Source organism: Aythya fuligula, chromosome 3 (genome assembly GCF_009819795.1).
Source record: "Aythya fuligula isolate bAytFul2 chromosome 3, bAytFul2.pri, whole genome shotgun sequence".
NCBI lineage: Eukaryota > Metazoa > Chordata > Aves > Anseriformes > Anatidae > Aythya > Aythya fuligula.
The window spans coordinates 87,173,992-87,188,157 of NC_045561.1; the positions used below are offsets into that span (position 1 = coordinate 87,173,992).

At 41.4% G+C, this 14,166-nt stretch overlaps 1 protein-coding gene across 2 annotated transcripts in view; it reads right to left on the minus strand.

Moving 5' to 3' along the window:
* The window catches only part of KCNQ5 (potassium voltage-gated channel subfamily Q member 5), a 290,751-nt gene extending 276,854 nt beyond the window's left edge, over positions 1–13,897 (minus strand). Inside the window, exon 1 of one of the 2 annotated variants that reach the window (XM_032184800.1) lies at positions 13,536–13,897. In XM_032184800.1, coding sequence (XP_032040691.1) covers positions 13,536–13,894 — 359 coding nt within the window. In that variant the 5' untranslated portion in view covers positions 13,895–13,897. The remainder of the gene's footprint in view (positions 1–13,535) is intronic. The other variant, XM_032184799.1, reaches the window with a different exon arrangement.
* Between the last annotated feature and the right edge of the window lie 269 nt (positions 13,898–14,166).

A 14,166-nucleotide genomic window follows, 5' to 3' on the forward strand; every position in this document is an offset into this window, starting at 1 on the left:
TCATAGAAAACATATCTCAAAACAAGCATACTACACCAACTAATGTCTTAACATTCTCAAAGTTTAAGTCATAGTGTTTTGACATTGTTTCAAAGAAACAATGAGATTGATATTAGTCTCTTCTCCTTGAGTATCTTGCTAGCCTTTACTAGCTACTTAATGTCTTTAATTTAATTAGCATCATCAGAAAAAGTCAAGAGATGGTTGGTCTTTACTGCTATTAGTTCATCTGCAACCTGTTATGTCTGCCATGTGCTGGGAAGCTGTGTTGCCATTTTGCTTGTCCATCCACTAAGTCATCCATTTCTCAAATTCAGTATCTTCAGACAAAACCAAATAATGCAGGAAGAACTCTCTCATTAACCACATGACATATAACATTAATAAAACTGTTACACAGTGAAATTCCTGGGTTATGTAACAACTCAGTATCTGCCAAAAAAAGTGTAATTTCCAAAAAGTGGTTGAAAAAAAAAATAACAGTTTTTGTTATAGGTTTACTGAACTTAGGTAAGTTAGGAATGCATTTGTGTTAATCTTCTGCTGTCAGTGGCTCACTGTTGAATGAACAGCTTTTCTAGCACATGCTCCTGAGGTTGCCAGACAGAGTAAGAAGGAGCTGTTTCATTTGTTCTTATTTTTTCCCCTTAATGAATCATGCAAAGCATGCTTTCTGATTTTGTAACTCAGTTATACATGCAATTTTAACAACTGACTAGCCAGATGCTTTGTACGGTTATTGAACGTAAAGACAAATAACTTTCTCCCTAGACAGTAAAAGGGGTGAAATCTAGGCTCAAAGGCAGAGGTTACAGAGCTCCAGTGACGAGCATTCAGAGCTGAGCCTGACAGGAGGATGGTGCAAGAAGTGAAATACTGAGAGTCTGAGTGGTAGCTTTAGCTGTGGTGTCAGACAGGTCAGACCTTGAAGGTATTAGGTAGCCAGATCTCATATTAGGAATGATAAAGGTGCATCTCAAAAGTGATGTCTGGGCTACCAATCTGAATAAAGGACAGTGACACTATTGTCTGCAGTAATTAAGGAAAAAAAAGCAGGGGGAGAATTGAAATTCATGCTTATTTTGCTGACCAGTGAGACTGTATTGCCTTTCCACATTATTCCAAGAGAACAGATGGATTTCCTCTCTAAAGGCTTGTCACTGTTTGCAGAGCATCTAAGACAGTGATTGCTAGCTAGCTGGGTAACTAGAACAACTAAGCACAAAAGTGATATAAATACTTGGTATTATTTAATCAAGAATTTGCATCTCCCACATTCATTATATAAAGAAGTTTACAGATTAGTAAATTACATCCTGCAGAGCTGTGTCTGAGTGTGCAATCACTTTCACAAGGTACTGTAATAATTTTTCAGTCTTTTTTAATCCAACTAAAAACATTAGTGATATTTTACAACACATAACCAGCAATTCATAGGGTTAGACTGCAAGACAGTGGCTTTATCCTCCTGCCAGAAAACAGTATGAACTATATCTGCAGTGATTTGTTGCTGTCACCTGAACACCCTCTAGAGGTAGGTAAGGAAGCCCTCAGTCTGAAATTAAAACAGATCTGTACCAGTAACAGCATAACCTGCCAACGCCGTCTGTCCATCACAGAACTCTTCTGATTTAAAGACAGAAGTTTTATTACTGAGCCATCACAACAGATCAAATGCTGCAAATACCATGTGTGTGCACCAAATACTGCTCCACAGTACACACTGCACTGGGATGGATGCAAACACTTCGGTTCATTGCCAGAGGCTAAATGTAGGTATGCAGAGCTGAGTGGGACTCATTAATAAACTTAACCCATTCCCAAAATCAAAGTATACTTCATTTGTCTTGCCTGAGTCTTTTGTAACTTACTTCAAGATCTTTTCAACTATTCATGTTCTCATTCAGGCTCATTTTCATATCAGTCTTACAGAGATTTGCGTCTTTTATAATCGAGACAGAAAACAATAGAATTTAGCCATGGATTACTAATCAGGAAAAACACAATCTCAATTTTATAAAATCATATTTATTAAATACTGACTGATATTCAATTATATCTTCCAGCTACAGATCGTATCTGAAATGTCACTATCTACACTGGTTTAATAAATATGAGTTTTCAGTCATTATCTATTACACTATTTATGATTAACTCCTAAAGCTGATGATAAAAGCAAGTCAAATAGAATACCATGACCTTTCCTTGCAGGGAAGCAATTTAAACATATGGACAGGCAAAAAAAATACTGGAGAGCAAAATCACACAAAGGATTTTTCAAAGAAAATCCTTCTTTTCTGACACTTACTGGTGTGATAACACATTTCAGTTTGATATAGATACTTCGGCTCCATCTTTCCCATTAATGAACAGCAACAATAACAACATTTAATCTAATTTTATTGTATTTTTAGATGTCTTTGATATTTTATAGGTGTCATTAACTCAGCTATAGTTTCAAGGAGAAATTCCCTGGACAAGGATAAGACTGCTCTGGAGCGACTGAATTCCTTCCTGCAGAAAAAGTCTCTGAGGATTATATTTCTCACCAAGCCAAAGGGTATTCAGAGATGGAAATATCAGATGTCTCTCCTCAGGTCTTCTTCCAAGTGTGCCTGTACTCATGACAGAGTGCAGAGATTGGGCTGCACTCCTGCTTGTCCCTTCCTGTCAAACTACCCACAGGAGCAGCCAAAATGTGACCTAATCTCCAGCCAAATGTGGACTCAGGTGGGAATAAAACAGCTGAGGCTCATTCTCAGCAAAGAGGAGGGTGCTGATGGCATGAGGATTGCTGTCCCCAGTATATGTTAAGTATACAAGAGCCATCAGCAAGATCAGCAGCAGTCCAGAGGAGATGCTACCTTCTACACCCTGCTGGGAAAATTCATCTTGCAGGTACAGATCATGCTAGAAGTGCCAGAGGATGTGGACACCTGCTTGGGGAGGGGGGCAGCCCACATGCAACTGCTCCCCAGCTGGGCACGTGGCATGGCTCATGCGTGTCACCTGCCTTTCTGGAAATGCAAGAGACTAAGACATACAGCAGGGCTACATGCTGGTGCTCTGAAGAAAGGGTCTGCCTGTTGCACAGTGTAATGTTTTGCTATTGCAGTTTCAAGCAGTTTATATACAGTATTCAAATTGCACAGACTAGGGTTCATCCATTATTCTAACTTGATATGAAATCAAATTAATGAATAAGCACCTTATAAAGCAGAAAAATGCTGAAAGCTATTGTTTTAAGTCTAAAGACAAGCTTGGCCTCTGACTCTGATAATAAGTCAGATACCTGTATTTGCTTTAGCTACGAGAACACACATACACACACACACACACAAAATACACCAACATTTACAAGGGAAAAACCACAACTGAATACAATTTTCATTACGTAGAAAAATATTACTGGTTATTTTCTCAGGTCTGCACAAAGGGTCAAAACCTCAATGGAAGAAAGATGTAAAGATCAATAGAATGCTTTATCTATATTTAAATCTGATAAATTGATTCACTTTGGTACTTCAGCTTCTCTCAACAGGAAGCAAATAAGAAAAGGGAAAATGTCAATTAAAACATGTTAATAATGTAAGATAAGCCCACATTTCTAATTTAATCGTTTCAAAATTCAATGTCAGTCAAGTACTGTTACAGTCAAGTAGATATTCATAAATTCTCCCTCACTTTGAAGATTTTGTTCCCATCTAGGTAATGTCTTCTGCCTCTGTACACTTCCACAAGTGCTCTCAACATAGCTCTCCCTACACAGTATCTCCAAACAGCAAAATCTCATGTGGAGTGCCTGCATATACAAAATATAATAGCTTCAACATCTTTGGAATAGGCCTTCAACCCTCCATACAAAAATTTCTCAAGTATGTCTTCAGAAGGTTTATAAACATATCTCTAATTCAGATGGTTTTCACCATCATCCCTGATTGAAAGACAGAGTTTTTATCAATGCTCAGTTGATGATTTCTACTAACTACTACGTAAGTGCTATTAACTACTAATAATGCCACTAAAAATTACATCTAAAAGCATTTTCAGGATGAAAATCAAAATTCCTCCCAAAGCGCACTTATAAGTCGCGATCACCACCTGCCTCATCACTGCCTACAAGAATCTGTCAATTCCAATGCCCCGGCATGCAGATTAGTGGAAGCCAAATCACAAGTTTAGTCAGCAGCCAGTGTGACCTTTCAGGAAGGCTAACTTTCCAGACAGTATCTCCAAGCACCAAATCAAATCTATTGCTTCCAAGCTTAAAGGGGGAGAGAAATATGTTTGTTTGAATAGCTTTTTTTGTTATATAAAAATTTACAACACCTAAACAGCAAAGCTGTTCTTCTATCTTTTTTTTTTTTTTTTTTTTTTTTTTTTTTTTTTTTTCAGAATTCTACTTCATCTTCAGTCTACAGATGCATTTATTAATGGGTTGTTTTCTCAAGAAGAGAAACATCCATTGATTGAATGACTGGCAATTCAGTAAATCACTAAAGTGCACGTGTACCTAGTGTGACTAACTGCATACTGCACAGGAAGTGTCCTGAAACCTCCTCTGAGAAACTGACATTTACTTCACATTGCTAGTAAAAGCAATTTAGGTGGGGCCAAAGGCATGAAAAGTTCCACCTCCCAGCTGCACTTCAGAAGGGTTTCAGGGACAGCTCTGAGAAACACCCTCCCTCTGCCAGCACAGGCTCCTTTTTCCTTCCCACTGCAGATATCTGCAGGGAGCTCACTGCACCCATACACAAGCTGCTTTACATTTCCTGCCACCAATAAGCATCCTTTTGCAGAGAGCAGCAAACAAGAATGTGCTCTTCTACGGCAATGGCTCATACAAGGCACACACACACACAAAAAAAAAGACTATAGGAACTGTTGCACAGAGATGAGAGAAGATACAGAGATTTCTTTCCTCCAAATAATTTTATGGACCACTTCTAACCTCAGTCAGTATGTAGCAGTGCATTTCAAGCTGATGAATCCACTGTGTGATGTTCTGGCAACATGGCAATGCATCTTCTCCAGCATGGGGCCACATGAAAGGACATCACCTGCTCTCCAACCCCAACCCTGTGCAGACACCACACGGGGCTCACACCAGCTTTCTCTGAGCATTAACTGTCATGCTCTGAAGGCATGTCAGCGTCACCATCAAAAAGACATGCTTGCTGATACAGACTCCTCTCCTGGGGAGACCAACCTGCATTTCCAAGCTGCCTGCCAAACACCTCCATGACTTACAGAAGTGCATCCAACACATTTCATCTTCTTTTTCCCACAAAGGCCCTCTCAGGTCTGTCAGGATCCATACAAGTTATATATTTAGAAAAGGCCCCAGCAGTAACTTTTAAGTGCATACCTGTTAACAGAGCATGGAAGAAGATTTGTGCATTTGCATCTAATGGGTAATTCTCAAATACCATGGTTATGGATGAGTTTAAGCCATACAAAGCAATTAAATTTAATGCACTAGAAGAAGATAGATGCTATTTCTGACTGAATGACCTCAAAAGAATGGGCATAGATGCTCTAATCTGAGACCCTAGCAAACCAGGGAGCATCTGAATATGTTTGGTAATGTTTTTTTCCTCTCAAAGCAGAAAGATCTTACTCTCTTGGATTTGTCATATTTGACTTCTGGCACTAGTATGTTGATACCATATGATACCTGCTATGACTACAATAAAATAATTAAAACTCTCAGAAGGTTTAATGTGTTCCCTTCTTTTAAGCAGGGAGCCTCAAAGCAAGAAGATAGCCAAGACAAACAGGGATATATTGCTTAAATCAAGAAGTGGGCAGGTACAGAACTTCCTTTCTTCATTATTCCTAATCAGTTTAAGAGCATGATTCATGTGTTAAACTTCATTTGATACAAGTGTGGGGAAAAAAAAGTGAATTACCCATTGAACACACAATGGAATAATTAAAGGAAGCTGTAGGTACTCCGTGCCTTTCAAAATCCATCACTCTTCAAGAAAAAGTTACGTACATATTTATGTCCATCTTTGTTAAGGAAAACCTACACATTTATGCTTGAATATCTTCTTGGATGAAGGCCAAGCAGAGAAATTCAAATATGTGTAACTGGAGGACTGTGTCCACCTCTGAATCACCAGCCCAGACCATACATGCTCATGTATTCTTTCAAGTAGAATACAGTGGCTAAGACTACACTTCAGTGCCCAAAGTGATGAACGTTTTGTGAGCTTCCTGTAAAGCAATTACACTGCAACTCAGACAGCTATCACAAGATAAATCTACTGTTCAACAGAAAATTGAAAATACTTCTTGATCAAATGCAGCTGAACTGTAAGACAGTCTTTGAACTTTTAATTAATGTCTGTAAAGGATTTTTACTTTGACATGAGCACAGCAACTGCTTAAAATTATTTTGCAATTGATAAAACCATACAGCTGATGAATTTTCTACCTTAACTGATCTGCAGTGGCAATCCCTTGGGCAATCAAAGTCTGCTCTCTTACAGGAAACCTGCAAACCAAACTCTTAAAAAATCTCTCACAGAAAACAAAAAGGGAAACAAAAATACACAAGTTTTCCCAAATTCAATATAGTTTATATAATACATACAGTCAAAAGCAAATTTTAGTCCACCAGCACTAAAAAAAAAGTAAGAATGCATGCTCTGTTGTGTGGATAGTTTGCAAAGGGAAAAAGCAAGATTTATTATATGAATAAGTATCTACCTCATTAGGAAGAAGGTATCAAATAATATCTATGATGTTTACATGTTAAAGATTTTTCATTACATAGTATAATTTATTTGTCCTACTCCATCTTATTTTACCTGTGTGAAGAAGATACAGTTTTCCTTCAAATAAAATCTGTGGCAAATGTCATTAATTTTCATCAGACATATAATTTATGGCAATGGAAATATGTTAAACACTTGGCAATTAAGTTTTGTCTGTGAGTAACTAAGAAGCAACTGCCCTACAGCACTGAGTTTTATTTGCAATATTAGTAGTTGACATTATCTAGGAATAAAAGCTTATATACATATATTTCTATTAAAAAAAAAAAAAAAAGTAATAAAATTAAAAAATGTGCTTTTCCATTCCACTAAAACTAAACCGAAACTGTTTCCTGCATTTTCATGAGTATTGGTAGATATATTAATGATGATTATTCTAATGCATATTGAATTCGCTGTTAATGAAGGAATGATAAATGGTATTTCATTTGGTGGATGCTAGGTATTATTTGTAAGTATTAGAAAAAATTTATCTCAATTCTACTTTCACCCAATTTGGGGAATTTAATTCATCACAAACTACAGTAAATCAAATTTGGAGCACTGAAATTCCATCAGATCTAAGTATCGTGACATTTATTTTTGCTTTTTAGAGTCAAATACTACAGAAACTTAAAAACTAATAAAAAAAAAAAGTCTCCAGCTCATTAAGCTATTGTCTAGAACCTACTGTGCAAATCTGTCACACAAATAGCGTCTCACAGGCAATTAAAATCTTCCTAAAATCTTCCCAGCATCCTCTAAAACAACTACCCCTTTGAGACAACACATATTTAATGTCACATTACATATTCATAGGTTGCCCTACCCCTGGCCAAAATCTGTAATTCCAGCCTTCACCATATGAGGCTGCAGGAAGTTCATCCAGAGTTCCCACATCACACAAGATACTCAGTCAGCAAGACAAGAACCATCACTCAGAGAAAAAACACATCTAAGATAGGACTGTTACCCCTGACAATAATGCCAATTATAATAATGCCAATTATTATAATGCCAAACCCAAACACTAACGTACTGTACCATTGACCTCACTAACCACATTCACAATTCATTATCTCATTTGAGAACTGAACATTAGGACAAATACAAGAAAGCCCATGTGCATGAAATCTCACCAGTCCCTGTCTTAGTGACTTTCTCAAATAAAACCTTTTGTTCTCTTCTTTCTAAGAGGCTGAGGAACAGTTTTGATTTTTATGGCAAAGCAGTGTTTCCCCTGGACCACTACTGTTGAATGAGAAAGCAAGGCCAGTACAAATGAGCGAACTGAGGAAACCATGCCTGAAAAGAACAAAATGTGAAACAGTATTTCGGTAAGTGAAAATCAGTTCTTATGCACATGATATGATAAATATTCCCAGTCCTGAAGATCCTCAAGCAGGCAATAGCTCTCCAACAAAAATTGAATGAAAAAGAGAAGCTACATGTTATTTGTTGCCCATGATAGGGCTCCAAAAGAGGGCTGCTGTCCATGAACAACAGTAGGAAAGTGCACGAATGCATTGTTGTTGCCCATTTTATCTTCTCTTGTGATCACAGAGAACATGCAAGTGGTTTTGAAAATTGTTGTATCTTGCCTCTCTGATTAGAGTCTCATGACTTAGATGAACAGTACAAGAACATGCAGAAAGTGAACATAAAAAAAAAAAAAAAAAAAAAAAAAAAACCAAGCAAGCCCAATTAAAAGAACAGTAGAGCATGTGGTGCAGAAAAACCCCATTCATCCATATGGTCTGGGACCACTGTTTGGGCAGCAGCCTCAGTGCAAAGGGCCTTGGGGTTACTATGCACATGGCAGGTTGTGTAAAAACCAATAGCATACACCCATCAGAGATAAGGGAAGGAACATTTTAGAAGAGCACGACCAGAAAACTGAAGAAGGTTGTTATTCTCCTTTACTCAGCATGCCCTCACACCATGGGACCAAGTTGTGCCCTGCCACCAATTGATCAGGGATGTGCTGAAGCTGGGAGAGACCCTGTAGAGCCACTAAGAAGGTTTGGGGCCTTAAGTACAAGAGGCTTGTGCAACACAGAGAGGTGGAGGGAGCTGAGCTCCTTCAGTCTGGCAAGAGGGTGATCTACCAGTTGACCAGCAGCCTACAGCAAGTTAAGCTGTCTACAGCTACCTGAAGAGAAACGGTAAGGTTAAAGAAGCCATATTCTTCTTGACAGTGCCAGATGATATAAAAAGGAGAAATGACCAGGAATTGCCAGTTGGGAGGTTCAGGCTGACTCTTCCCCCATCCCAAACTTTCTATTTTCAACAGTGATGTAGTACAAGCCTACAACAGGGTACCCAGTGAGGCTGACCAGACAAAGACCTGACCAGACAAAGCCCAGTTGATATGAATGGGAAGAGTGTGGCACACACTTAGAATCACAGACTGATTCAAATGCAACAAACTGCTGCAGATTTATACTGAACTGCATGTAAGTATTCACCATCATTCGTTGTCACTCTCCAAAAGAAAATGCTTACTAAACTTTAGGTGGCAGTTAAACTTCTTTACATTTTTACCTTTTCAGTACCTAATAAGATTGGCTTTGCCACACCATTTATGTTGTCAGCCCTTCTATCATTTGTTATTCGTAATACACATTATACTGTTATTTGTTTTTTAAAATTAATAAAAATATATTGTTACCCTAACAATACGAGGCTCTGACTCCAAAATGCTACTTGAAAAGATAAATGCCATAGATCTACCCACAAAGCACCTGGAACGAGTTCATTAGATGCCCTAAGATGGATAAAATAAAGTGATAAAATCATTTCTCCTGCTTTCTGATAGGCAAGTATTTAGCGTGGTGCACATTATTGTGTTTTGAATCAGAATGTAGAATGTAGAACCTCCCTAATTATACCCATAGCACAGTATGATGCAGCACTGTTAGCTCAGATGCAAAGAAACTGCTGTTCAATAGCCATCTGATCATTAGTAAAATATGTCTGGAAAGCAGATCTGGAAAACTAAAATAGCTAGTTACATGTTTGATGGCATCATTAGACTTTTTCAGAAATCATTTCTTAGCCCATTTCCATAAAGAATGCAAAGAACAAGAAGAAGAACACTGTAGTGGGTCACAAATTCATCTAGCACAGTGTCTTATCTCCAGCAATCACCAGCAGAAGATGTCCATGGAAACATCAATACAGGTCACGCAAAGTGATACTGCCCCGGTGCATGCATCCAGCCCTGCGATTTGTGATTCAGAAGCTTCCAGAGCAAAAGGTGATGGCTTTGAAAAGACAATGACATTACCATGAAAAATGTTAAAGACTTTTGCACAGAATTTATTAAAAAGTTAGTAAGAAACAGAAACTTTATTATTCTTGAAATAAATCCAACATGTTAAAGTAAGAAACTTACGCAACTAATTATATCCTACCAGTAAAAACAGTATCAAAGAGTAATACTTTTTCTGAGCTTCTCATGCCATCTCTTTTTCAGAATGTCAGTTAAGAATAAAAATAATACAAAATCCTTATGACAGCTGAAGATGAAACCCAGAGTTAAATTTGCAACAAATCTGGAATTCCCCTTTGATCCGTCTAAGGCAGTGTCTACACGTTCTTATCAAACTAACCAAAGAACCCAAAATAATCTAAACAAACAACGACAGCAACAACAAAAAGAAATTCTACAACATCCCAAGACAACGGCTTCTCAGAAGTTACAATATTACAGCATTTTAACATACGTGCACGTGCATTAAATATGCACATGCTCCATGTGTAGGTGATGTGGTGTGGCATAAATACTTTATTAGCAGGAGTTTAAGTTACTGACTCATTACTCACAAATGGTATGAATGTTCTTTTCTGCTTTCATAAGCGTACATATTTTAAGTGTTCCTAAATGACTAAGAACAGAAGACTGTGGTGCTTGCAGTAAAGATTTTAACTAGGGCTTCCATGTAAAGAGCTACTGAGGTACACAAAAAGGAGCCAAGAAACATGTAATTTATGGCTCCGCTACCCAGCACAATTATACTGAAGTCAAAGGCCCGTGCTCAAGAGTAATATAGTTCACCTAGTAGCAAAAGTTTGCAGAACAGCTGTCTTTGCCAGCAGTTTGCATGGTTGTATTTACAAATAAATTAACCAACTGACTTCCAAATGCAGGTCACAACACTTGCTCCTCAGGTGGCTGGCCTATTTTTCTTTCTGCTTTGAAAGGCCAAGAAGAAAAAAGAAGAGCAAATTGGGCATAATTCTCAGCTCTAAAGTACTTTCCCTATGGAAATGAGAAATGAAAATATCACTGCAGGGACGGTTTCTCATTTGTAAATGGTGCTTAATTCCCCCCTTCTCACTGCAAAAACAAACAGACAAGACTAAATAAACTCATATATCTAAGACTTCAAACTGAAACTCCGAAAGTACCCTTGGGTTATTTCAACCGTGCATACCACAGTGAGCTTCATTTTAGGAGAACAATGATCTAGACAGAAGGTCTTACACCAGATATCCCATTTCTGTACCAGAAATAGTACAGGGCTATAACGGGCTCTGCAGTAATCAAGAATAGCTTAGCAGAGGTAGGAGCAGACATCTCATCCACATACTTAGTAATGTCTTTGCCACTCTAAGCTGTTTCAAGACTTCTTTTTGTTTGTTTGTTTGCTTTTAATTACTTTTACTTATTTAGTTATTTTTATTCTGTAAGAAAGTATGTTTTCTAAGATGCAATTGTATTTGATTAGGTGGCTGGAAAAAAGGAGCCTGAAACATCAGAAATATTATCTGAATATTTGGCAGTCAATAATCAAAATTAAATAAATACCTTAAAAGAATGTATAGACTGGCAATGAAGATGGCTGACAAATTGACATCCAATGGAATTTCTAATGCACCTTAAAAACAGGGAGCAGTAGTAGTCACAGATCCTTAAAGGTAATATTATTACTAGGTGCCTTTATATTACAGTAATGTTTCAAGCTCTTTCACACAGATCTGCTCAGATAAAAGATATAATGTTGGCATTTACAGCTGCCAAAATTGCCATTTGCAATTAAAAATTAAAACTGGCACTCATTCTATGCAGGCAATTATCTAAACGCAGCTGGCGATCTTCCTTGTTTACAGTGCTGCTGTGTCATGACTTCACTCTGTTTGGAAATTTACTTTTTTTTTTTTTTTTGGTGGTTTAAACTTGTCAACTTTATTTCCAACTTGAACTTTACTTGTTTTAATGGTTTTCATTGTGATGTCAGAGAGAAAGGTCCAAAACTGCAATTTATGGATTTTCTATGGCAACTTCAGGCACTGCAGTAAGACAGCTCCTAGCAAGTAGTTCAGAGATTCTCCCACTCTTAATTAAGCATGATCTACACCACAGGAGAACACCTGTAAGAACCCAAATAGCAAAATGTACCCAATGAATGCCCTCCAAGAAGAAAGTTCAATCTGTAAGGGTGATTTGCACAGTAAAATAGACTGGACAGCTCTACTCGAGGGTCAAAAAGCCTAATAATGGCTAAACAATAATGTTACATCTGTTCCTACTCTTTATCGTCTATAGCAATTTTGATCTCCTAAGGAACTCCATCCTTGATGTATTACACTAAGCACACTGCCATGTTTTTGGCAAAGTACTTTTCTGCCCATGAAAACTTATATGAAAGTAGGATTTGGGGATTCCCTGGCTGCTGGGAGAGGAGTCGTCTCTGTGCTACCAAACAGCTTTTAGGGACCAGTTGCTGCTTTTTCACCGGAGCTGCTGTAACCGCTAGCTTGATTCCAGCAACTCTCATGGAAAATAGTTACCTGCAGCAAATCAATTAAATCTTCCTTTCTCTTAACAATGTATCTTATGTGGCCAAACACAGAAATACCTTGTCCTGCACCCCTGTTACGTTCACACCTATCACACTCCATCCGTAATTTATCGCAGCGTTTCCACCTAGTGCTCCATTGCAATGCCTCCTTGCCAGACACCGTGTTGCGTGTCTTCACCAGCTGTCCAGCAGCTTTTCGAGCCCGACCTTTCCCTCAAGCATTACAAAAAGCCGTGACGGCAGAGGATCGCCATCGATGTGAGGACCACTCGGAGATACCTGAAGTAGTTACAGGGCTCGGATCCCCTCACACCGCTATCCCGGGCAAGCCTGTGTGGATAAATCAGCGCAAGGTCCCCGGCGCCGTGTCAGTGCCGCTCAGCACAGGGGACGCAGGGATCAGTCACACGCTCCCTCGGAAAGAGGGGAAGCACTAGCCCGAAAGGAGGAGTTAGGTTCTCAAAGAAAAGGCGTAGAAATGCCATATACCAGAGAAAAGGCTGCTCGCTGCTTCCTTCCGAAGCGCTGAATCTCCCTTGCGGGCAGCAGGTGGGCGCAAGGGGGGCTGCCCGTCGGGGAATAGGAGCATCCCCCGGCGCAGTGTGCCTCGGAGCCGAGCCCACGAGTGCGGTGGAAGCACCGTGGGTGGAAGCGGCGCCCCGCGGGCTCTCCGGCAGTAACTTTGCAAAGCCTCCCGCCCGGTGACCGCCGGGCAAACGCCACGCCGGGGACCGGCCCCGGTGTCCCTCGACGGGGCGTCCCGCGGGTTAGCGAGGGTTAAAGGGGGATAACGGGGGTTAGCGGGGGTTAGCAGGGGTTAGCGGCTTTCCCGGCTCTTTTCCCGCAGGTGGCAGCGGCCCCGCCGGGCGCGGGGCGATGCTCGGGGAGCGGAGCGATGCTCGCGGGGAGGATGCTCGGAGCCCAGCGGCTCCAGACGGGACGGGAGGGGGTCGGTACTCACACGAAGGCGTGGTAGACGAAGGCCCAGCCGCGGGGCCGCTCCAGCACGTTGTACAGGTAGTTCTGCAGCCGGCGGTACTTGGCGTTCCTGCGGCAGCTCGGCCCGCTGCTGTACGACAGCGGCTTGCCCAGCAGGCTCATGCGGGCGCCGTGCTTCCCTCGGCGGCCCTCCCGCAGCCCGGCGGGGGCGGCCGCGCCGCCGGCGGTGCCCAGCAGCAGCAGGCCGTCGCCGCGGGCCGCCGCGCTCGCCAGCGCCCTGCCCCGGCCCGACTCCACATCCTTCATGCCCGCCGCCGCGCCGCTCTTCACCCAGAGCCCCGCGGAGCCGCCCTCCTCGCCGCCGCCGTGGTTGCGGGGCATGGCATCACCCCGGGCGCCGGGGCGGGCGCCGGGGCCGCGGCGGAGCAGGGCGCGGGCGGCGGCGGCGGCGGCGGCGGCCCGCAGGAGGCAGCGGGGGCCGAGGGGCTCCGGGCGGCGCCCGCGGACCGGGGGGGCGCGGGCCACTTCGGGCGGCCCGGGCTGCGGCAGCTTCGCGGTGGCCCCGGCGAGGCGGGCGGCGGGCGCCCCCCCGGGCAAGCTCTCCTCCCCCCGGCCGGCGGCACCCCGTGGCTCCGCGGCCCGGGGCGAGGCGA